The sequence below is a fragment of the Colias eurytheme genome, chromosome 21 (genome assembly GCF_061535395.1).
Source record: "Colias eurytheme isolate Ceu_HAF_F1 chromosome 21, ilColEury1 Martin Lab GWU primary, whole genome shotgun sequence".
Taxonomy (NCBI): domain Eukaryota; kingdom Metazoa; phylum Arthropoda; class Insecta; order Lepidoptera; family Pieridae; genus Colias; species Colias eurytheme.
Window position 1 is genome coordinate 3,983,001 of NC_143000.1, and position 27,426 is coordinate 4,010,426.

Here is a 27,426-nt window from a genome sequence, read left to right on the forward strand (position 1 = left end):
TGCCGCTAAATCACACCTTCTGCAATTGGAGAGAGCACAACGTGCATTAATCAAAGTAACTCTAAAAAAGCCTTTCCGCTTTCCGACAAACGAACTGTATCGGGAGTTCAATGTTCATCGCGTCCGCCAACTATACATACTATCAGCAGTTACCCTTACCCACAAATCTGTTGCTTCACGCCCCGATTACGAGGAACTACTAAGGAAAAGAAAATATCGTATCCCACTTCCTGCATACAACTCAAAAATAGCTAGACGAAGTCCATCTTACTCACTCATCCACACTTACAATAATGTCTGCAAAACTAAATCACTGAAGAATTGTAACTTGCACAAATGCAACAAGATAATGAAATCCTGGCTTCACGAATTAACGTATAGCGACACAGAAGACCTGGTTTAAACGTAAGAATGAAAACAAAGCAATTAATAAATTTTCTTCTCGTCCGTTTTTGGAACAAAATATAAAGCATTGATAGTACAAATACACACACAGAAGTATAAACTCACACTCAACCACACACACACACAATCACAAACACACTCACACACACATCACACACGACTCTCATATACACAATCACACACGACCCTCTTATACACAATCACACTTTTTGTTAAATAAATAATATTTCTATTTTAATGTCAAAGTGTTCCTATGTAACTAAACTTTAGACATTTTAGAGACCTGTATAACATTTCTTAGATCCAAGACACAGGCAACAGCCTAGTTTGGATCTCCTATAAAACTGTAATGTACTGCTTTTTTGGTAAATAAAGATTTTTATTTTTTTTATTTTTTTTTTTTTATTTATTTGCAAGAATGTGGGTAGTTACAAATTATAGATGTTTTAATTACAATATTATGTGGCTAATACATTCTACCCATCGCGATCGATTGGGTGTGCAAATATTAAAATTATTTTTACTATCAAGTCAGTGCAAATCATAATTTTTTGCCTTTAAATTAAAAAAATCGCATCTACCCAAACGAATCATTCAGGTCTACAACAAAAAGTACATATTTTAAACTAGGTAGGTACTATGAGTAACTATAAGTTATTTCGAATTACACTAATTTAATTGATAGATCCAAAATTTAGCCTAAATAACACATTACAAACTCTTATTATAATGTGTTTATAGCCTAGTAGACAAAACTTTACACGAAACGATTTCGTACATACTGTATGTACCTTTTTTTTATAGTGGGGATATCTTCCAAAGGTACCCACGGCCCTCGGGGAAGGAGCCGTGGGATATGTCGGATTCTTACCGACTAAAACCCCACTGTGTTCCGTCGAGCCGCTTTAATGATGGGGCCGCGGGTGTTTGTTAGAATTCTTCCGCGACCCCTTCGGCGGCAGCCCATCTCCAGGCCAGGCGCAAGCCAAGAAGGTGGTTTGCCTGCTCTTCCCTTCTTCCCGTTGGATACTTAATATGTACCTACATAAACGATCCGAGACGCGCGGAATCAATAGCCCTCCGGACGTGAATTATAATCCCCAATAAGGTACGATCTTAGTTAAAGAGAACGAAACCGCCTATCATCTGTGCACAGACAGACAGGATAGCTACGTCTAGACAGGCCAATGTTATTATGTTCTTACATATACTGTTACTTGTTTGTAGAATGGTCAATAGAGCTGGTGGTTTGCCTGATGTTAAGCAATCGCCACCGCATGAACATTTGCAGAGGGCTACGAGCCCTAATAATTGCACCAAAAAGTAAGAATTTTCAATTTAAATTATTCATAATTTATAACTATCGTCTGTTGTTTTGAGAATCACTAACACTAGTGACTACCCAAATATTTTCCTGAAATTTGAGATTTCATGCCTTGTTATTAACTATTGATAGAATTATAAAAAAAATGTTAGTCATGTTATGATATTTAAAAAAAAAATACTTAGATCATTAAATATTAGTGATAAAACCAGCAGACTTTGTAATACTATATAATTGATAATATCCATTCTATTTATCGAGGAATCATTCTAATTCCAATAGGAGCAGAGCCTATGCAGGTAAAACTACGGGGCATATATAGTTAGTAAAAGTATATCAAAATTTTATTTCCTACAGGTCTCTGTACAAGAAAAAATATTTTATAACAATAAACTGAATAATATTAATATGCAACAGTGAATTTCTGTGATGTAAGAACCTTAACATACTATACCATGCTGTCCAATGCAGCGCCGTAATGGCTAAATAATAAAGCAAGTATTGAACTAATATACACTAATCCATTTGACAAATGTGACCTGATTATTATAATTGTAACTCATAACAAACACATAACAATAAGGATGATATCATTAGTATAGACAAATATTATTCAATGTTGCCTATGCTTATTGCAATTAATATCATTATGTGAACTTAGAAATTCCATCTATACATTATTGTTTAAAGAAAAAGAAGTTTATTGAGTGATACTACAAATATGACTATGACTACTGCTTAAAACTATCATTTGAGTTGATTTGAACTTCAAGTAGGAGTGCTAAATATTAGTAATTATTGTTATAATCTAATGTAGTGGTAGTTGCTTTATTTATATAGGGGTGAAAAAAAGGATGATGCTGTATCTTCCAATCTATCTATCTGTTTTCAGATCAGACCTAAATTTGAAAGCACATTAACAACCCACCATTCAATATAATTTAAATATTTAAATAATCTGTAGTTTGTACATACAATTTTCTATGACCTATCTGAAATAATTAATAAATAGACAAAACTAGGTTCATGTGGTTCATAGCAGCACAAACTGAAAGCAACCACATATATTCTTCAAAGCAATAAAAATGTTCTGTACTAATGGATTTAAATGATATAAATTTGTCAGGACCTAACTTTAGACTTCAGTTGATTTTAATTTAGGGAAGAATACAGTATACTTGTTACCTACTTTGAAATAATTTATTTAATTATAGAGTACATGTTGCTATATTTGCTGTAATTTCCTAATGATGTAATCTCTTTTTCAAAATTTAGGTTTTAGGATATGGTATTTATTGTACTGGGGTATTTGTTTAGTTATCAGTATACCTAGTATGTTTAAATTATAGTATTGAAACAAATTTTAAGCCTAAAAAAGTGAAGACTAACTTCTTCACTTTTTTATGCTTACAAATTTGTAGTTATTTTCTAATCTACCAAGCAACGAATTTATAATATTATGTAGGTAATTAACTAATTAGGAGGTAGTTAGATACTTTTTTGAATAGTATCGATAGATAAGCATCTGCCTTGAATATGTTGAGATAAATATTTAATAGATGCTATTTAGATTTAAATTAAATTTGTAAAAAACTACATTTTTATGATCTTTTCATTCTTGCGTCTAAATAAACCAATTTATCAAGTTGGAATGCAACACAAGTTAAAGACTTTTAAGATAAATAAACAGAGAATGTATCTAGCTGTGAACGATATCCATCAGTCCCCTCAAATGTTAACTTAAATATTTACTTACTAGTGCCTATTTATAAGCCACAAATAGGGTGTAGAAAATCCTCAAGAGGCCTACAACCAACAGCACATAAGAACACCACAAATTCTAGTCATTATACACTTATTTTAATCACTTCACATAAAAAACAAATACTAGAACACATCCGCAATATGACCGAATAATGCATTACACAAAATTCACTGAAACTATGAAGGTATACATCAAAATCTGGATTCCAGTCGTGATCAAATAAGCTAAGGATCGCTTTGACAGATGTAAATCGCGTTACAAATACGAAGGCGTTGCCAAAACGTATTCAACTTTAACTTGCACCGAATAAACTAATCTAATGTACAACAAGCTCTACCTACCTACAGAAGTAGGCTGCAGTAAAAAAGCACTTTGATTAACCGGAATTATGAAAAGTCATCTAGGCTTTCAAATACAATTCGTGTCAAATAGCATTTTATTTGGTAGCACAATAGTTCATATGAATGGATGTGTAACGTTCAGAAATTTTTCATTAAATTTTTTTTTTACTTTAAAACAAAATAAAAATTTATTAAATAATTGAAAAACTTTGTTTATTATATTAACCTTAGAAGATATATAATTTTAAATTACAGTCATATTACGATTTATCACAAAAAATTGTGTTCATTCGACATCTAGTGTCGAATAGATAAAACTTTTAAAAATTACAAACTATTATCCTTTCAAAAGTTATTCTATTCACGTATAGATGGCGTGGCACTAAACGCTAATCTACATAATAAAACAAAGTCGCTTTCTCTGTCCCTATTTCCCTTTGTATGCTTAAATCTTTAAAACTACGCAACGGATTTTGATGCGGTTTTTTTTAATAGATCGAGTGATTCAAGAGGAAGGTTTTAGTATATAATTTATTAGGTTTTAGACAAAGCGGGTGAAGCCGCGGGCGGTAAGCTAGTATCATAATATATCGGTAGATGGCGTAAGGTTTCAATTTCCGTTCTAAACCAAGGATTCAAATAATTATGATATTTTGATTTTCAACTTGTTTTCAACATTTGTTTAAGGTTTGCACCTGTTTGCACTATCAAATAGACTACATAACATACTCTATTTTTGGTGTTAGATACAATTCAAAATCAATACTTAGATAACCAGCGCGTGAGTACCTATTCAGTATTCATTCAATTATCGATAATTACCTAAGTTAAAGACAACATCACTTACACGCTACATAAGTTATTATTTACGTAGAAAAAAATCATATTATTAAAATCGACCATATTAGGTATATCAATTTCTACTTTTCTACATGAATAGGATAATAATAAACGTAAACAGGAAAATTTAGACGTTTTATATGTTTAGTTGCCTACATACCTATGTAGTAGGTAATTCATAAAAATATAATGTTATACTTAAGTACGAAGCACTTTAGCTCCAGTCTTAGATTAGTCAGTGAAAATCGTTACCTACACGAGTTTAGAAACCCTCATTATTCCTGGATTGCATAGGAACCATTTTATTTATCTGTTTTCTGTTTTATAACACTTCAAAGTTCAAGCCGGGGCGAGTGCCTGGTCTGCATAAAAATTGAATAATAAATAAACCAACTTTTATCTTAGTCCAGATACATAGTGGCCCTAACTAGGTATATTAAGATGATGAGATACGTATTTGAATGAAATTAGGTAAATAGTGTTACTTATAGTACCTACTATAAGTAACTAAGTAAATAGTACCTACTATAAGTAAGTACCTAAATAGTTATTTCTGAATCTGAACAAGGTACCTAAGTATTTAAAACTCGTTCTCTGTGCTCATTTCTGTACACTATCAATCACCAAGCAATCACCTATCAATGATAAAAGATGTCATTGCGTACTTAAACCACCCTATATACATCCTATATAGACTATGTTTTCTGTCAGTATCACTATCTCCCGTCACAAAGGGGTTGTAAAAAAATTCACTCTTATCAATAAAAATGTATGTTTTTGCAATGATTTGAATAGGAAGTGACAGTGCAAGGTATTTTGTTGCTGCTTTCACAACCCTCGGGTATGTTCTATTTAGCCTATCTGTCAGTTAATAGATAAAAATAATCAACATAACAAAAAATCAATAAAACAAATTCCTTCCTTCATGAATCTTTATTTCCGAAAAGAAAAAAACACGCATATGTATAGAAAACTATTTATTGAAATACACACTTGAAACTTATACAACACAATGTCTGCATACGACTTCCAACTTGAATTATAATAAATATAACACAATCGTGTGCTGATACAAAGCATAATATAAAAGAAATTAAAGACGAATATGTTCTTAAACATGTAGTTGTGCTAAATAATAAAGGCATATAAACGATAGGACAATTTTAGGGCTCAGCCCCGCAGTCTTGTAGCTTATTGTACTTTGTAGACTCTGGTGCAGGTCACGTCTTTGGCTGTCATCACCTGAAAAATAAAGGATAGGTTACATTGTAAAATTTCATTCAGGTTATATTATCTCTCAAGTACTGTGGTGAGATTTACATAAATGTATATTATACCTAATATATGCTTCTTAGAGCAATATAAAAGATAGATACGTACGTATTACGTGTAGAACTATCCTTCTTATTTACAAGTAAAAAAAAGTATATAAAAATGTATAAATATTAAATCAAATAACACACGAAGCTTCTACAAACTAAAATTACTTTCAATAATAAACTACTAGATTTCTTCAATTAATTACTATAACCGGCTATTATTAAAACCCTGAATATGTAAAAAGCTATTACAAATGACAAATGTTAAAAATATACCAACTACACGTGTCTACTTCTAATTCTGAATTCTATCTTCTAATTCTACTTTCCGAACATGTGGTATCTGATGGCTATGTAATTAGTAATTACGTTATTCAAAAGAGTATAGTTTAATAAATAAGATTAGTAACTATTCGTGCATGGCTGATTTGTCTTTTTTAAGAAAATATTCAACACCCTTGTTCTAATACTTCCAGCATTCATTTTATGGCTATGTATTTAGGATATTACAAGGAGATTTTTTAATGCCTAATTTGCCTAATTTATTTTTTCTGGCTGTGTAATTACGTTATTCTAAATATGCAGTACAGTGTACTTATTGCCTAATTTTCATCTCCTTTATGGAGAACATTCTGGAACACTAGTTACAAAACTTACAGCTTTCATTTCTTCGGGGCCGAATTCTCTGGTGTAGACCACCTCCGTACCATCAGCAGCTTTCTGTACTTGCTTCAGGGTGTTGCCCTCGAAGGTGCACACTGATTTTACCTGGAAATACAAAAAAAAATGTTTATAATAACCTATCTGCCAGACGTTGTTCTGCCCTTTGGCCCCTTTTCCGTGTTTTCTCTCCAAAAGAACCTTCCTGAACAAAATTTATAAAAAAAACGCCGAATTGGTCGAGCCGTTCTCGATTTTTACGCTTAGTGACACATTTGGCGATTCATTTTTATTATATACAGATAATCGTAATATGCACTTAGCACATTAGGTTTATCAGAACTTTGGCAAAGTACAATTGATAGCGGGTAAAATCGAATCAAAATGAAATCGATCCATGCCTCCTACACATACTTATTCCTTTTCAACATGAGATTCATTCAATTATTTCATTGAATGCATTAATTTAATAATTTATTGGGGTAGTATTCAATTTATTTGATATCTGGACATATTTGGTATGTGTGGCAATTGGCAAAGTTTAAGTAGTGGTAAAAGCTAACTTTCTGACTTGTACAAACAATACATAAAGCGCAAATGTGATACTATGGAATAGTCATTATAAATTGCAGTTACCGGTATAAAATGGAAAAAATGAGCGCTATCTCGTAATCTAGGTCGCCCACACGTCATGCAATACAATATGGTAACTCAATTAGCTAGTCCATGTTAATTTTTTTATGATATAAAAAGATAAAAACTACATGAATATGTACTTATAAATATTAAATCATCATAACCATTGGGGTTAAATTGCTGATCATTTTAAGTTTTATAAAATAAGATATATGCGTATATCCGAGGTTAAAAATTTGAATATCAATTCAGAATAAACATCGACCGTTATTACTGGCCCCTTCTTTAAATTTTGTTTAAAAATAGATTGAACTTTTTGTACTATTGTTTCATGGTTTAGTAACTTGGTAGATTAATTAGGTAGTTATTCAAAAGTTAGACACGCAGTTTCGCAATTTTCGTTGTAGCCTGTAAGTTGCAGTTTAGATTCTATTGAAATCTTTAATCGACATCCTATAATACTAGACTTATACCTAGCTATAAGGAGATTTCAATCAATTCTGTATAATACTAACTATATAGAGAAAATTAAATGAATTTTATAATTATTAAACTACCAGAATAAAACTACATTATTCTTGAGCTTTAAAATAGTGTTTATCCCGTATTCAACACATAACATCGTTGTTTTCTTATTTAGAAATCAAATTTGTCGAATGTTTGTCTTTGTTTCATCGAAATACATCCTGTGGACACATAGGTTCTGTCACAAGGTCAAATTCCGGTCACCTTGGTTTTATCTCTTTTTTCAGCATTCCTTGTACTTACATTATTTATTTTTGCACATACCTTAGCACCATCAGCGCGTTCCTCATCGAACTCTTCTCCGGGCTTGAATTTCATCTCTGTCGTCTTGAAGGTCGAGGACGTGACCAGCACGTAGTTGTCTCCATCCTTCTTCAGCTCGACGGTAGGGGTCACGGCATTCGCAGCTTTGCGGGTGATCAGACCAACGCCTAGAAAGACAAACATTTAAAATTAGTTTGTATTTATTTTGTCTTATCACTACATATCACTACATAGTATAAAACAAAGTCGCTTTCCCTGTCCCTATGTCCCTATGTCCCTATGTCCCTTTGTACGCTTAAATCTTTGAAACTACGCAACGGATTTTGATGCGGTTTTTTTTAATAGATAGAGTGATTCAAGAGGAAGGTTTATATGTATAATAAGATCCATTAAATAGTGGAGAAGTACTGTTATTTTTGAGGTTTCTAATGTGATGTCGTAAAAAATTACATTTATTCCGCTTACATTGCAAACGCAGGCTGAACCCTACGAGTTTTATCAAAATAATGTACTAAGTATTATACACATTGAAAAGGTCTACAGAAAAGTCCGCGATGGTATATGTCTATCTCTTATGGATAACCCACAATAACTTTTTTTTGTCATTTACTTTTTACGACAAATAATGGCTAATTTTCGAAGCGATTTTAACCAATACAGCATTAATCCTTAACCAATTAAATACCATGGATACATTGTTCATTTAATATAGATCTATATGGCCCTTTACACCGTATGATTTAAGTGAATATTTTCGAAGATATTACAGATTTAAAAATTGCAGGACGTAGCGTTTGCGGCCGCCCGGCTATGTATTTTATACCCGTGCGATGCCGGAGGCCGGAGCGGGCCGCTATATTTTTATACCTATACAACGTTCACAATGTTTCTGTAGTGTATTTAGTATCAGCATTGCACCCGTGCGAAGCCGGGGCGGGTCGCTAGTCTTATATATAAAAATGAATCGCAAAATGTGTTGGTAAGCGCATAACTCGAGAACGGCTGAACCGATTTCGATAATTCTTTTTTTATTATATTCCTTGAAGTACGAGGATGGTTCTTATGTAGAGAAAACGTAAACATGTACCACGGGCGAAGCCGGGGCGGACCGCTAGTATAGTATAAAACAAAGTAGCTTTCTCTGTCCCTATTTCCCTTTGTAAATCTTTAAATAAACTACGCAACGGATTTTGATGCGGTTTTTTTTTAATAGATAGAGTGATTCAAGAGGAAGGTTTTAGTATATAATTTATTAGGTTTTAGACAAAGCGGGCGAAGCCGCGGGCGGTAAGCTAGTCAAAGATATAGCATGAGTCTCGAGAGTCAAGACTTTCCCTTGAAATGGAGCAAAGTAACTCCCCGGTTGCGTTTTAACATAGGTAGTATAATTTCCGTGTAAAAACACTTTATAGACTGATTTGAATTCTCATTTGCATAGCTCTTTACACCTCGTTGAACATTTTATAACATAAATTGTTCTGACGGATTGAGATCTTGTGAAGATATAATAAATTCAAATAAATTTTATTGTCGTCGTATAAAATAAGCAATGTGTTACTGGCAACTTGCAAGCAAATAAGAACATCTATATTTTTTCTCAACGTTCTAATTATTGCTTTTAGCATAAGTACCAAGTTTTTTCATAAATTCATCAAAGTTTTCGGACGAAATAAGTTTATATGTTTTTCCCAAACTGAGGTTCATTTCCGTATCTAAAGATAACATTTTCTTATTATTAAGTATATATTTTGTTTTCCTTAAATGATTCAATATTTTTTTCAGTTAAGTCAATAAATTATCAATGCAATGTTCAATAATGTCAATTGCATGTGTGACGTATGTGAGGCATATATGTTTTTTGTTTATATAAAGATTTATCTAAACCAAGAAGGTTTCAGTGGTCAACGCAAAATATAATAAATCCACAATTAATCTATACTAATATTATAAAGCTGAAGAGTTTGTTTGTTTGTTTGTTTGTTTGAACGCGCTAATCTCGGGAACTACTGGTCCGATTTAAAAAATTATTTCGGTGTTAGAAAGCTCATTTATCGAGGAAGGTTAGGCTATAATATCATCACGCTACGGCCAACAGGAGTGGAGCCACGGGGGTGAAACCGCGGGGAGCAGCTAGTCAAAGATAAAACGCGTTATTATATGTAGCATATCGTAAGTAAAGCTGAAATGTGTGAGTATTATATCAATAAAGTATAAACACAAGATAGTTTCAACAAGTAGGTGGAACTGCGTTGGACTTTACCCATTAATTCCAATAACAAGCGCATCAAATACAATATCCGTTGCATACCGCATTCTTACAGACCCTTAGGACGTAACTGTCCATAATATAAAGATTAGTAGGCGTCCGCGTCGTTGCGAATATAATATGCGGAAAACGTAATGCGAGCGGTCAGCACTAAACCGGTAGCTATATGGTGCAGTGCCCTAGGGACGGATGCGAAATGAATCAATCATGTGGTCTAGCAGTACCGTCATTGTATCGACTTTCTTCCTAGTTGAATAAAACTATTATCAAGTTAATTTATTAGTGATATTTTCAAACGCTGCTAAATTAAATGTTTTTCTGACTTTAAAGTGTAAACTGTACCTATAGGAGTAAGTGTGTATGCACTTTGGAGTTTGGACTATAAATTTATTGATTGTTACGCAATAAAGCAATGCTGAATGCAAAAATGCGGCGTAGTTTATCTAGCCGGTATCATGTGGGTCCATTAAATCCTCCGAGTTACTCTTAAGCGGGTGATCCACTGGCGAGCCGACGAGCCGACGCGACGGTTTAGATCGTTGACTCGTTGGCTCGTCGACTCGCGTTGGTGATCCATTAGCGTACCAAACAGTTTACTCTCATCGTTGGCGAAGTCATGGCGTGTTACTTGGGGGTACTTTTAAATCAGGAGAAAGAACAAAAAAAGAAGAAAAGACGCAGATATTGAATGGGATCATTTTTTTGGTAGATCTCTAAAAGTTTATTGTACGCGGAAGTTTTTAGCAATTTATTTTTATAGTCTCTGCTGATGTACTTCCATAGACAATCATGTTCCTAAAAACATTTTATAAATTCCGACACAAACTCGCGACGAAACGAGCGTAAATCCATTTTTGTAGCTAGACGCAGCGCGTGCGGTCTACACGAAAGTCGCAAAAAGACTGTAGGCTCGCCGGCTCGCCTGATCCACTGGCGGTTTTCTGGACCGCGGACTTAGAATTTCAAGCATGCACAACGAGCCAGCGAGCAAATTCGCCGTTCTTTAAGTCCGCAGACTTTTAAGTGCTCCATTGGCGGTTTAGACCTTTGGCTCGCGAGTTCGTTAGCGTACCAGCGGTTTTGCTCGCCAGTGGATCACCCGCTTTATCACGCGCAGATGAATCAATACAATGCTCGGCGTTTGATTGGTCGGTTTGTGGGCGCGGCACGCTCCCATTGGTCGCTTTAACGTGGTTCGACGTCAAGGTTAACGACCTATAAATTGGCGTAATTTTTCAATTGAAAGTCCATTCATATTGAAGTTTTGTTAGGTAATAAATCTGTCTTTGAATATCTTGATATGACAGTTTTGTAAAACATCCTTCGTATAAATTGAATGATGGACTTTAATAGAACCTATAGTTTGCTGTAATCAATACATAATTGATATACCTAGGTATTTATCCTTTTAATAGAAACAGGAATCTGTCGACCGCAAAAGCGAAGCCAAGTAAGCTTTCATTGAAAAAGATAAGATAAGATTGTATCTCACGTTAATAATAACAGCAGAGTTATTTCATGCCAAATTGAAAATTATTACAACCGAACAGAAAATGTGTAGTGCCAAGCGGCCGAACACATAGAAAGTAAAAACAGCAAAGATAGATAGTAGAGTATCATAAATCGATATTATGATTAATTACGAAATACAAACAAGTTCAAAGTAACTTGCAATAAATAGTTATATCTATAAATATCTCTTGGCTACGGTCACCTCCCGTGACACTGGTGTGTGGACATTGATCTTACATACGATTAGCATTACTATACTCTGTCCATTATATTATTTGCTTTTTGACAGCTTCACGCCTATGTATAATTGTATTGTTTATGTTAAAATGTCATACAAATAATTATCGTACTTCATGGACAGGTCCCGCCCACTTAGTGATGCCTACACAGAATTATTCAATGATGGGTCGATAGATTAAAATAATCGATAGAAATACTCTGTAAAATATATCCGATACAGAAAAACTCTTCTATTATGTTATATAATTTAAACGTAAAGACAACCAAATTGTAAGATAGAAACCAATAAATAATAAAATATTAGTTTAGTTTAGTTTTAACATACAATGCATAGATATGTGGTCTTATTATTACATATCTTATTAGTACGTTTACGTTGTAATTATTATTTACGTACCTGATTCGATTTATGATAATATTTTGAATTTATAATTGAAATGGTATCACAATCGATAATCTTTTGATCATCACTTCTGGTATCACCCGTCGAGCTGTCAAAAAGCAATTCTTATAGTGGACAGACTATAAATCCATGACTGTATTTTATATTTGAGTCATGGTCTTATCATTTTAATTTTTAATATAAGGAATTATCTGTGTAAAGATATTCTTAGATACCTAGTAGACTGATAATAGGATGCACGCCTCAATAGTTTATGACCCTAGATTATACCTACCTAGAAGTTGGCGTTATTTTTTGTTACTTGCAACTTTAGTTAGACAGGTTAATAATTATTACGGAGATAAAAGATAAAATGCAGGTATTCCTGCAGATGAATTATTATTAATTTTAAGAAATTAAAAAAGAAAATGAAGACTTGAGATTAAAAGACGGTGTTACATCACTTGCATATAAGAAAGCATAGTCATATAAAATTAGTAATTTCTGTGTAAAATGCTTATCAAAGTTTCACGTTTAGTGTTAATTCTTATCAATCTCAGAATTAGATTACATCATCAAGCGATTTCAGTAAAAGATAACGAAATCGAGTGTTCTGCACTTGACTCTAGTTAAGACTTTAAATTCTCCTTAAACTGTAACGACTTTGCGAATATAAATAATGTAAATACTGAAATGAGGAAATAACTATAGGTAGGTGAACGGTGAACCTTTGTACTTTTGGCATCTATCATAGTTATGGGTGCATGTGAGTCACATACGTAGGCAGACCGGACACATATACATCCTACAGTCAACAAACCGTCTCATCTTATTGACTGAATTGATGCTGATTGGCGTCGATTTGCGGACAATTGTGAGCGTTCGTGACCAAGAGTAGCTGGTACGTCGGGACGTTCTCATGCGACCGTAATTAAGCTTAGTCTGACCCGCTTGTTGACTATTATTGAGCTTTTACTACCCGCATTTGTCACTCATTGATATATCAACGTCCCCCTATTTGCCTTGATTGTGGAATAACTTTGGTAGACTGAGTTATTCCTGTGTATCAATAATGCTGCGAGGTTTGGGATGACGCCTGCGCCATCTAAGAACCTTCATACAACAGAGAATGATTTAATAGAACAAAAATTCAACTGCTGTTTGTCAGTAAAACTAAATCTTGGAAAGTTTAATAAAATAAATATAAATTGCGTAGATTTGCAGTAAATCAGTACTTAAGAGGTCTTATGGCATGTTATGGTTTACCAATTTTACAATGATAACTAGTTTATGAAAAAAAAAAACAGTCTACAGTCTAGACAGCAGTCGAATGATAACTTTCTTCTCAGTTTCTAATTGCAATTTTAATTCTGCCACACTGTTTATGGAAAGCTATCTCAACCTAACCGCAGAGAATATTGTACCCTAGAATTTCTTTTTTGCTCTATTTAGTTTACGTGCAATATAATTTTATATTTTACAAATGGTCACTAAAATATCTAATTGTAACAAAAGGCTAAAAACGTTTATATAAGTGAATTTGTGAATTTTCCGAAAGCTTTAATTAAACTATTAATTAATCAAGAAATTAACATTCGATTGTGCCAACCTGAAGACAAGAATATTATGAGCTCGGTGAGATGTATTGGTGACATCATGCTGAAAGTGACTGTATGTTAAGACTGATTATGTAAAGTACATAATATATTTATCACAGTGCAATGACGAATCTTATAGGAAATTTTCCTTATCAAAGAAACAATTACTCATACCAATACACTTAAATATAACTTATTATAAGCTACGCCTTCAAATCAAAAACGAAAATCTTAACGAAATATGCAAGTCCTTTTAGAATTTCAAAATTGTTTTATTTCAAACGGGTTTTGCTTCTTATAAAATTTAACGAGTTTTAACTTCTCAGGAACTCCAGTGGTCGGCTGTTGCTATGGCAAGTTGCGCCAAATTTATTTTCATTAATTATTTATTACCACGCAAATAATTTTAAATATACATATACCTATCTACATAGAAAACTTAAAATTAAAAATTTTTGTAAACGCCCAGTTTTTTTTTATTACCTACGATAACTCTAACCGATTGTGTAAAATATGTGTCACAAAATGATTAGATAAAGCTGACATGGGATTGCATATCCTAAATACAATGTATCTGAGATGCCAGAATTATTATCATTACGTACATGCAATATGCACTATGCATGTTTCTATTTTCTTATTCTTGCTGCAGACAAAGTCCAATGTTAATAATTTTAAACATAATTGCAAGTCGCAAAGTGTAACCTTTTTTGCTAAGAAATTGAATATCTCTTAGGTACGTCTGGAATTGGAGGTATCAACTGTACAATCGAATGTAATCGAATGTCTCCGAATAGTTTAGATCTAAGCAGTTTCAGATTGCAGTTTTTTCTCCGTAACCGGTACCTATTGTTATGTATGATTCATTCTCCGTAAATAATTGATACTTAAATAAAAATCATTGAAGCAGATTTCCACCTAGCTTATAAAACTTAAACCGACCGTAAAATGAGAGATTATCAATATTTATGTTTACAATTTGATATTGTAACAGCAATAAACGAATATAATTAATGAATTTATTGCAGTTCAATAATTTCATTATCAAATTACGATAATTGATAAAATATGAACTATGTATGTCCTTGTTCACAAAACAGGGGTTATTTGAAGGAAAACCTAAGCCAGGTTATTATTATCCTTATATTGTATACTAGCCGCTCCGCGCGGTTTCACCCCCGTGGCTCCTCCCCTGTTGGTCGTAGCGTGATGGTATATAGCCTATAGCCTTCCTCGATAAATGAGCTATCTAACACCGAAAGAATTTTTTCAAATCGGACCAGTAGTTCCCGAGATTAGCGCGTTCAAACAAACAAACAAACAAACTCTTTAGCTTTATAATATTAGTATATAGATTGCTGTACACACCCATCGTCATAATATAAGGTGTGGTGTAAAAATGATTCAAATTCGTAAACCATGAAATGGCAAAACGAACAAAGCGAACAAACATCCTTTACAAACTTCCTCGAGCATTAACGATAGATAATTTATTTCTTAGAAAGAAACATTTAATCGTTAACTGCTAATAAAGATAATAGATACTGAATGGGACTCATTGATCCGAACATATCGACGCAACGTTAGAAACAAGGCAGCTTTACAAGTTTTTACTAAGTACTTATGAATGCACATTTATTTCCATCCAGAGAGAGGATAAATAAATAAATAATAAATAAAAATAAAAATTGTTTATTTCTTTTAAACAAGTTTTCATATTGGGTTGGAGGTAAGTGCCTTCATTTAAGTGATAAATTTCACTTGTGTTAGAAGGCGCTTAGGATAACGGGAAGAGATAAAATTGCTTGTAATTTTTATTATAGTCGAGTTCTTATCTATTAAAGAGTTATAAGTAAGAGTCACAGAGTCATATGCATTTATATGTAGTAGCTAATTCATTCCATTTTATTTTTTTTTCAAATGCTATAACATCTTGTAAGCGTCCTGTATTATAACCGTGATATAAAGAGAGATTAAGAAAATGTTTATAGTATCAATGAAATAAGTAATAACCATTGAAATCCAAACTAGTTACATAAATAATTTACGATCCATATCTTTGACTGTGTTCGAGTATATTCTTGTGTTTGGCTCTACAGGTGTGTCATTCATTTCTAAAAAATACAAGATATTTGAAGTATGAATACGGAATAATAGATATTCATAGGCCGTGGACACGATTATCGCGTGTTGTAAAATAATAAAAACGTCATTTTATAATGAATCAATATTTTCGTGTTTCTAAAAACAGTAAATCTCCAGTTAAGGTTTTTTACAAAATAAATGAAAAGCTTGGAAAAGTATAATACCTATATGCCTGACTGCGGTATGTAGGTACAGAATTTATTGCGAAGCATTTGAAAATCGTAAATAGCACCGGTTTATTTATTTCCATGCCTGGTAGGAAGTAAACTGATAAGCTATAGTACACAATGTACATTTAACTTGCAACTGATAAGATTTATAAAAGTATAAAACGTTAAAGTTCATACGTAAACGTATGTTTTGTCAAAGCCTGAAGAGAGGACTTAGAGCCATAAGGCTACCGTTTATGCATTTAAATTAAATTATATAATAAATAGGATAAAATACGATAAGACCATTCGTACAATAAAAAATAATAAAATAAAGTTCGTAAACAGATGCAAAGGAATGATAAACGCTGCTTGGGGGCAGGTTTTCTGTAACCCCATGACCGGACAGAAGTGGCCTTTACTGCAGTGGTGTGACCTCTGATACTGCATATGTTTATTACTTTTATACTTTGACTCGTAATTAGAAAGTTCCAGACTTGTACTAAAGTTTATTTTTAAATCTGCATAATAAAATAGAAATCTTTTATTTAAACTGAATGAAGTAAGAAATTTTATTTCTCTCGTATACAATAAATAATTTGGAAAATCCAAAAGTGCACGCCTCATATTTTTTTTTAATAAATATTTATTAATTATTATTTTTGTTTATTTAATAACAATTAAACCACATCGAATCAGACCCTGAAAAATGAAAGGGTTCTATTCCTGAGCATACTCAAGCGTAAGAGAAAAAAAAAGACTCCATTAGTAAAGTATTTCGGTCGCTATCGTGTTAACAAGAAAAAGGATCCGCACATACAGACACACGGACGTCCAAGACAGAACTTTTTTAAACTGTTTTTTAACTAGTTTAAATAACAAAAATGACATCAAAAATATCATGAACGTTAAAAATAGTGTTTTTTCTTAATATGTGTGTGTATGTATTATCTTACAAGTGCAATGTATGATACATAAAGACATTTTAAGTTTGAAAAATCAGATGTTTTTCGCGAAGTGACAGTAGTACCCACCTCAACGCTTCGCTTATGAGGCGTGCAATATAATGTTTGAGAAAGTATTAAATAACAAATGAAGTTTAATATTTATTATGGACTGGAAAAAAATTGGTCCCACAAAACGAAAGACAAACTGGATTCCAATAAGAATTGGACCTATGATTACAATGTAAACAGAAATTTTATATCTAATGAAATTAATTATCTGCATCACACATTAATTAACTTTGTAATTATAATTATTATGACTTACGTTAAGTCAATGTACTTGTTATTGGTTATGAACTGTATGCGACATTCACATTCTTCGTCAATATTGATAATATGGTATTGGCTTTAAACTAATGATTAATGAACCATAATTCATAAATAATATTGAGGAGAATTATGGCACAGTATGTGCATATAGGACATACTATTACGGTAACTATTTTCTAATCTGTGATAAAAAAATAAATAAATAAGCCTTAGGGGTGACGATTGACGAATTTGTTTGCATTTGTATGATTCAAAACTGATTTTTTTTCAAATTATAAAATTAAATGAGATCAAATCTATACATATAATAAAATCGTAGGAAAGTCAAAACTGTACATTGAATATTTTTTTAAAAGAATACATAATCCATGATCTATAATCGATATAGAAGCCAAAAACATAGTTTTTAGAATTTTTGTCTGTTTGTCTGTTTGTCTGTTTGTCTGTTTGTCTGTTTGTCTGTTTGTCTGTATGTTTGTCCAGGCTAATCTCGAAAAGTACTGCATAGATTGACTTCAAATTTTGCATGAATATTACTAACAGGTCGGGTGAGGCTTTTTTAAACATATTATCATGCTATCACCTCCGGGGGAGGAGCTGTGAACCTTTTTTTTTCTTACGTATTCCGTGTATTACGACAGCGTACAATCTAAAGACTCATGTTTAAATGTTGGTTTCGGGTAAGCCATGCTATTATCTAGCTTTACACAATAAAAACTATGTCATTTACGTAATTTGGGCAGAGAATCAGTTTAATGAATTTATTAGTATACAAATTTGAAACAGCGCCATCTATGAGATTTCGCAAAAATCAAATCAATTTACATGTTAACACTACTGAACACAATGTTAAAAATTAATAATTTAAATATAATTATGTTATTTATTTATTTAACTCTTTAACCCATATCTTCCCTTCCCTATAAGGTGCGCTTATAATTCGTGTGAATATACTACATTTTTAAAAGTGAGGGTAGATGTTTATTATTTTAAGTCAAACTAGACACCATTACAGTCAATCTAATATTGATTGTGTTCATTGGTTACATTTTTAAAAATCTTTGTGTTTTAAAAATTCGATAACGAGGCGGGACTCGAACCAGCATTCTTTAGTGGTCGAATTTTTTCTATTCTTTATAAATTTATTGTTTATGAATTTATATTAATTATAAACAATAATACAAAAAGGTTAGTTCGTTGATAATTATTATTCCTTCAACATTTACATGTTGTAAGTAAAAATATACTTTGACTGTTAATACTTTTGTTCAGTATTTACCTGTATGATTATTGCTTGGTAATTAATATATTTTCATGTCGTATACCTAATTAAAAACATAAGTTTGATGTGAAACTAGCTGGATTTATTTTTACACACTCACAATCTTATATTTTGTGTTAATGTTAAAATAGTATTAATAGTGTAAATCATAATATTTTTTCACAATTAAAAATATTTCCTTTTTTTTATGGTGTTGGCATCGAATTAAACCGCGCTGTCGTTTCGTTCACAAAAAGTGAAGTTATGAGGACCGAATATGTAGCCGCCTCAACTTACGGAAACGAGAGTAACCTGCGTTGTCTGTTAGTTATTGTATAGTCGAATTTAACGTTACATGGAAATTGACATCTAATTATATGAATAATACTTATATTAAATCTGTAGAGGTCAATTCTGTACATGAAATATATTTCCTAAATAACTATCACGAGGTGATTAGGGATCGACACTGACGCCAAAAATTTTTGTCCGTCTGTCTGTCTGTATAACCGTTATAGAAACAAAAACTACTCGACGGATTTAAACGAAACTTGGTACAATTATTAGTATGAAAGAAATGTTCTCCATATTATATAAAAAATATCTCCCGACATCATAATTAATGTCTATCTTTTATGGTTGAGCTTAGGAGTTCAAAGCTTTCTGATTATATTTGTCTACTAGCTGTGCCCGCGACTTCGTCCGCGTGGAATAGTGACTATGGGACCTATGACCGCATGGGCTCAAGGTGGGGCAACAATAATTGTTTTTATTTTCATGCTTCCACTCCCACGCCCACTCCCAGGCCCACGCCAACGCCCACGCCCACTCCCCTCAATCAAAGCCAGGGTAAGCGCCCCACCCAGCCCCACCGTGGCTACGCCCAAGCTGAATTACTACTTAACATACAATTATTGAGTAAATACGTACAACCATAAATAATTAAAAGAATTGTTATTAAAATTTCTTACTAAACTGAGCTAAAAAACTTACGTACCAACTTATTAAAGAAAATCAAGAAATGAAATGCCTAACCTATACCAAATAGTTACTACATAATATTGTAATTAAAAATTATGATTAGTATATAATATCGAAAATCAAAAAAGAAATGCCTAACTAATTCTATGTAAAATTTCTTTTAAATTATGTCATATTATTTTTTAGGAACCAGGGGGGGAGAGGAGCAAATTCTATTTCCTTCCTTTCTTAAATGGATGTTTTTAATAATGTATGGTGTAGCCACTGATCAGCTTAATCGATACTCAATTTTTATCAAATCCAGCAACAAATCCAAATTAGATGTTTCCTGTCTCACGCACGTAACTAAAGGCTGAAGAGAGAGAGAGGGAGCACGTAACTTAACCGTTTAGACGAAGAAAAGTGTATAGAAAAAGGAATAAATAATTTCATAAACTTCCCAACGATCTTTAAAAATAAATTATTATATCATTTTTTTCATTCCCACTTTTACCCCTATGTAGGTATAATAAGTGGATAAAACGATTTCGATACAATTTATCTAAGAACCAGCGTCGGAAAATATGCTGCCTAACAAAAAAAAGCCGCATCTAATTCGGTTTACCTGTTAGCCAGCTACGGTGCCATAGACAGACACACACACACACACAGAAATACATAGCAGTCAAACACATAACACCCGTCTTTTTGCGTCGGGGGTTAAAAATATAATACGACATAATTTAAAGGACATTTTGTGTGGAAAATTTACCTATTAGAAGTAACCATAATGTTAATTTGACCCCGCCCCCCCTACTACCTCAGCTTACCCCCAAACCCTTGGGGAATTTTGATATGATCATCTGGACATGTAAAGGAATAACTGTAGCGTATAACAGATAAATTACGTTTTATCGTACACTGTACAGTGTACAATAGAATGCCTTAGCAAATGTTCGCCGTGATTACTTATAAATTGTCATAACTTTTTTATTTATGAACCGATTGACATGAAATAAACACTAACTGTTAAATGAAGATTACCACAATACATTAGTGAAAACCGCATCTAAATCGGATAAGTCGTTTCTGAGATTAGCGTGCACAAACATACAGACAAACAGACAAAACAATTTTTAACTACAGTTTTGGGTTCAAGATCGATTTAATAATAATACCTGCTAATTTTTTTCTACATATTTTCATTGTACAGACATTGCTTTTCCACAATTTTATTTTATGTATTGATGATGATGATGATTGATGATTATAACACTCTCAGTCCGTTTTAACTTAATTTTTATTTACTCGCATCAGTGCCACCTAAAAAATCTTTATATCGAAATTCGAGCAAAGCTAAGAAAATGAGAAATAAGAGTTCTCAAGGATCGTTAGAGGTAAGAGGCTTACTATTGACCGAAAACAACATATTGTGTTATGCCGAGAACCTGAAACCGCTTCACAACGAGAATTGCGGCTCACAGCTGACCGCGAACGGCATGTACTATCCTGTGAGACCGAAACCTTCACTGAGAGGGTATAACGTCTCACAGCTGATCGCAAATGGCATATTTTATCTCGATAATCTGAAACTTTTACTCAATATGAAGACCGATTGACAAATGATAGGGTGCACCATAATATTATTCGATCTCTTGAAGATGAACATGAGCATAAGCAATGACTAGAGTAGGGACGCGAATATTACCATTATTTGAGACAAGATTATTTGAGACAAGTACGATTAATAAGTTTGTTTAATGAAAGATTAAGAATTGAAACTATTTGGTCTCTTGAAACGGACGAATAGCGAGAGGCCCGTCTTACTGTAGACAGATTTCGACAGTCTTAATGACTTAAGAGGTAAACATAGAAGATCAATCTACGAATTCGGTGGTGTGGTCCGACAAATATAAAAGTGGGTTTGCTTATAACCTCACAATTGATTACAGATCATCTTCTGTATAGGCGATATTAACGTAGTATGTTCTTTTTGTAATGCTTTAAAGAGGAGTAAGGAGTCGGCTTTCGTTTGAAGATACACCAGAACCTTTGAAATCACTACTTTTAGAGGAACATGTGCAATCTAAACAGTTCTTAGACAATATTCGCTCTTATAGTAGTGCGTTTTAAATGATCCTTTGGTGCTCAACAATTATCAGAGGATCCTTTCATGCTTACTTTTAAGATACAAGGTCAAGTTTATCATTTGATAGGATCCCTTTTGCCTGAAGGCCAACCTAAGTTTCTTCAAATATATTTTGTATTCGACTACAACGAATAGTCGAATACAAGAAATCAATATTTCTCGAATTTAAAATATTACAATTTTTCCTACAGTAGGGCGACGAATGTATTTTCGCATAGTAACGGAGGGGAACTCGCGGGGGGTCAAGTGACGCGGGCCACGTACCACAAACATGCTTAGTTTGTTGTACCGAGCGCGAAAGAAAGTCATCGTGTTTTTAGTAAAATTACTATGTAAACTAACGTAATTTAATACTTAGGTACATATTATATAATGATGCGCTCAAACTGTTAATCTACATTTAATTTAGATTATTATTTGAATTACTAAGTAATGTAGAATTTAAATCAAATTCATGTTTTCCTCAGATTTTCGATGTCCTCCGATTTTAAGATTTTCTAATCAGAGTATTCAATTTTAACGTAGTTTATTTTTATAAGAGACAATTAAGAACATTCAAAAATAAAGTGTCACGTATTTTTTTTAAACGACGAATGACGAAAAACGACGTAATCGCGGACGAAGTCGCGGGCAACAGCTAGTAAAAAATAAAACAATGTAAGTAAGTATTAGACATTGTTTTTTTTTATTTGATCTCATAGAAATAATTTAATAATGCTTCTGATTGCTGAGGAGGTTAGATAAGGCTGTTTCAAAATTTAATTATTTTATGAGGTGGATTTTATAGTACCTACCTAAGGATATACAAGTTCGATCGATAAATTAGGTACATATGAAAATATTGTTATCACACCGTATTGTTTATGTTTTAAATTGGATGAATTTATTATACTACAATAAGGATAAGATTTTCTAATGATAAGAAATGTTTGGACAAGTTCAAATAGTGCAAATGCAATTTCAAATTAGTATTGATCGAAAATATTTACAAGTGCATGTTCTTTCACAGTTAAATGAAGAAAAACGATATGAATATTGAATATTAATAATATTTAATAGTATAAGTTCAAGTCGGTATGAATAATTATTTTAATATTCGACATAATTCGTGAAAATACTAAATTATTTCTCACTTTAACCAATGTGGCGAAACTCGCGCCCGTGCCGCCTCATTAATTTTCTTCGTATTTTTTTTCAAATTTCCAATCTATTATTGTCGAGCCAATTTAATAGGCAACATTTGACGTCTATCAATTTTATCTTCGAAGAGAGGTAACCTGCTTAAAAACATCGATTAAAGTGAATTAATCGATACGGATTTGAAACATTTGTAAATCGAATTTATTAATTTATGATGATTTTTGTTCACAAGTAATCAATGCATTCGATTCTAGACGTCAGATCTCGATTTTTAGAGTAACATCTCTGGTATTTAAAAATAAAAAAGGTTTATTGACACAAAATTGTAGCGACGTCAGTTCTTCAATTCAGAAACTGTTTATTATATTGTTTAGAATGGTTCATCAGTAAAATGAATTCTTAAAATTACTTGTTTCGGTCATTATTATTATAAATATGTAATCGTTATTGAAAAAAGTTAAGCAAATGTGCAGATCTAACAGAAAGAAATATCATGTTATTCTATGTTGTCGTTACTAGGTTACGTTGTTGAATTTTGTTGAACTGTCAAATGTTGCCTATTAAAATGGCTCTACTATAATTTATTACCTACTTGTTCGGTAAGTCGTATATATAATAAAAACATTAAACAGCCTGGCCATTGAGAAATTTTATTGAAATATATCATTGAAAAAATATTTTTCAATATACCTAAGTAATGTGGTTAGGGATGTACCTACTGATATTGAATAGAAACCGATTAATTTTTGCTAAACAGATGCTACAACAGAGCTACCTACATTTTGATGATTGATGTTATGATTTAAATAGTTGTGTATTTGTGGACTTGTGGTGTTATAAATTATAATTAAGTATTTAAATAATAGATAAACCCAATTGTATATGTACATAGGTACCTATTATGATATCTAATATCTCAAACTCATGTATCATTCATAAATCGAAAAGATAAACAGATGAAATCACGAATCTTCCAAGGTGCAAAATTTTGAGATGCGTCATATTGTTTTAGACAGGTACCTATTAAGTAGGTGTACCTAGATAATGCAATTTTAGTAAAGAAGAGGCAATGATTATTTTTATTGGACCTACACAAACATTTATTTATATATAGGTACAATACCTATATTTAAATGATTTGTAGTTTTTACAAGTTTTCTCAATTTTATTCTGCAGTCACCCCAAAGTTATAAAAATTTATTTAGGAACGAGACTATGCCGGCGCCATATGGCTTGGCGGCAAGTGGAAATTTCTATGTAAAGAAAAGCTAATTATTACTCATTTAACAAATCAATAAATAAAGAAAATCTTTTATGTTTTATTCATGTAGTTATGCAATATGATAACAATTCCGTAAAATATATAAAAATATGTAACAATTCATATAAAAAACGAAGAATTGACCATTACATAGGACCTAGGTCATGAACAAATTAAATAAACTAAGTAGGTACGAATTTTATTCTTCATTCCAGAAGTTCCAAAAGCATAATTAATTAATAAATATTATTAAATATGGAGGTAGGCGGGCAAAGTACATCGGTAGTATCCGAGCAAACACGCGATTTAAGATTGTTATTAAGTACTACCTAAAATAAATAATATAATCTTTATATGATTCGCATATAAGATTCAGGTTTTTACAAAATATACTCACCATATAGCCAGTTGTTCCTTAAAAAATTAAAAAATAAAGAATAAGTAAAACATCGCGTGCCTGAATCATGGACGAAAGCCGGCCGGCATCAATTCCTTCGAAATATAATAATGGTAGAAATAAAGATAGTAGAAAGATATATTACTTACCAATAGTCTTCATAAACTCGTCGAAGTTCTCTGATGAGACCATTTTGTATTTCTTGTCTACAAACTCCATTTTTACTTAGAATAAATTTACGTTACAATTACAAGATATGACAACCTCCAGTTACACTGGTTGAAACGAGAATGATTGAAAATCGAAAATGAAACACAAAGTACGAACTGAGAATGAACTCACTCCAAAGCCGTGAATGAATGAGCATAACCTGTCAAGACCGCGCGTTGAAAACAGATCACCCTCTTCGTTCACCATTCACTGCTCCCTGCTTCGCTCGTACAAAATATGAATAGCTTTTTTTTTTCGACGACGTCTAGGGTCTGAGGATCCATTTAAATTATGTTTGAATCTTTTTATAAATGCTCATTGTCCTCATTATAGCCAATAATTAATAATGGTAACATATAAATAGTTGAGACTTGGGGTTGAGGTTGGGTGAAGTGGTTATGTAGGTTTGTAATATGTACGTGGTCATATCGTAGATTTGCTCATTTCATGAAATGGTTGAATGTCTATTGACCACATCATGATGTGGTTTGAGCAGATCAATGATAAGAAATCGTTTCTCGATATGGGCAACTAAAAGCGCAGTTTTTTCATGAAATGATCAAAATTATTTGATCATATCGTAAAGTAGTTACATTAATTATTATTGGTAGAGGCGCTGTGTTTATGTGTGAAGATGGCGGCCACTGGCGAAAATTTTATTATTCGCAGTTAAAAACTTCATAATTCGTTTATTTAGAATATGAAGAAAGTCATAGCAAAGAATTTACGACGAAGAGGTTCGAGTAGGTAGGTACTATGGAAACTGCGGATATCATATTCAAGAAAAATGCGTCTAAAGTTCTATAACTATATTTATACATCCTACTATATTATTATAATTGTTTCTTTTCTAAAAAGCGATTCGCTTCTGGCACTCGCATTTCGTGAAATGATCAATCGTTTCATGAAATGAGCAAATCTACAATATGGCCACTACATAATATTATAATATAAATGATGCATGTCAATGATGTCAATTCACTAATTACTAATTAGATACTACTTACTATATAGGTACCAAGTCTGACTTTAGACATCATATAAAAAACATGCATTACGTCCCTGAAAAAGTACACGGAAAAGTATCACGGAAACCCATACAAATTCTAACAATATCAATAAAAAAATAATGAACGGCACAAAACCACTTGTATTGATTTTAAATTGAAACACACATATCAAAAGCGTTTTCTGAATTAAAACCCGCATCATGTCTCAATTTATCAATTATTGTCTATTCAAAATCTTTGATAATACTCTTATGTATGTACGATTAGCTGTACAGTGAGAATAATTCCTTACACATGTTGGGTTCCTTACTAGTTGGGCCCCGCGGTTTTCACCCGCGTGGCCTGTGCATATGCCTGAAGGAATATAAAAAGTAACTTGTTACTCCTTATTATATTATCAACTATCTCTAAGTGAAAATCCCTTTAAAATCGGCCCAGCCGTTCTAAAAATTTCTGTTCAGTTCAGTTCTTTCTTTCTTTCTGTAAAGTTCAGTTCTTTATTTCTGTAAAGTTGCATATAGTAAATTATTTTTTGAAAAATAAGGTCATAAAGAAGTTTCACTTCTAACGTGTGTAAAGATAAACTACGATAACATGGCGCGCCCCTCCAAATTACTGTTTCAATGTGTGTAGTGACATCCTTACGAAGGAGTTTGTATGTAGTTGTACGTATTCGTCTTTAGTAGCAGGCCGGCAGCGGTTTAACTCTATGGGCAGCGCGGCGGTCTGAGACAGTCAAGTTATTAATTCTACGTCGCTCAGTAATACGAAAGTACTGATTGCAAAACAAGTTAGTAATGGAAAATTCAAGAAAAAAAATGAGCAAGAATTTATTATTCACGTAGGAGAATCCGATTCTGAAAATGACACATCAAGCTTCTATGACAGTGATGAAGAAAATTTTAGTTCCAGTGCCAATAGAGATCAATAAGATTTAAGTTTGTTTGATTTATGTTTTATTAAATAAATAAATAAATAATAAATAAAATATCCTTTATTGAATTATTATGTAGATTAATGGACGACTAAGATCCGTTAGGCAAAAATAAAAAATACAAGAGTTACACAGCTATTGAAATAATACAAAAACATATCAATTTAGTTCATTATTAATGTTGTGGGCCAAGTGATTAATGAGGATATTATTATTAATGCCCAGGCAGTATGAATAATGCCTTTGTTATCACTTGGCTCGTAACATAATATTATAAACTTTCTTATAATAAAAAATAAATGATGATTAACTACGTATTTTTGTAAATGATTTTGATGTCTTAACTAGTCACTAAAAATAAATGTGTTATAAATACATAATAAAGATTTCATTTTATTGAAAACATTAAACATGCAAGATATAGAGTAAATAATAAAATTACATTTCAGTATTTGA

General features: G+C 32.3%; 2 protein-coding genes across 2 annotated transcripts in view; both read right to left on the reverse strand.

The window, feature by feature from the left end:
- Positions 1–3,821, reverse strand: part of Mhcl (Myosin heavy chain-like) — a 156,177-nt gene extending 152,356 nt beyond the window's left edge. The window contains exon 1 of the mRNA XM_090114166.1: positions 3,486–3,821. The gene's annotated coding sequence lies outside the window, so the exon portion shown is untranslated. The remainder of the gene's footprint in view (positions 1–3,485) is intronic.
- A 1,772-nt stretch (positions 3,822–5,593) lies between these two features.
- LOC149899040 (sodium/calcium exchanger regulatory protein 1-like) lies at positions 5,594–25,125 on the reverse strand. The gene is made up of 4 exons (XM_090114549.1): positions 24,966–25,125; positions 8,080–8,246; positions 6,652–6,762; positions 5,594–5,917 (listed from the first exon to the last, which is right to left on the reverse strand). Exons 1-4 carry the CDS (start codon positions 25,033–25,035, stop codon positions 5,867–5,869), a joined length of 399 nt encoding a protein of 132 aa, XP_089970675.1. The 5' UTR covers positions 25,036–25,125; the 3' UTR covers positions 5,594–5,866.
- Between the last annotated feature and the right edge of the window lie 2,301 nt (positions 25,126–27,426).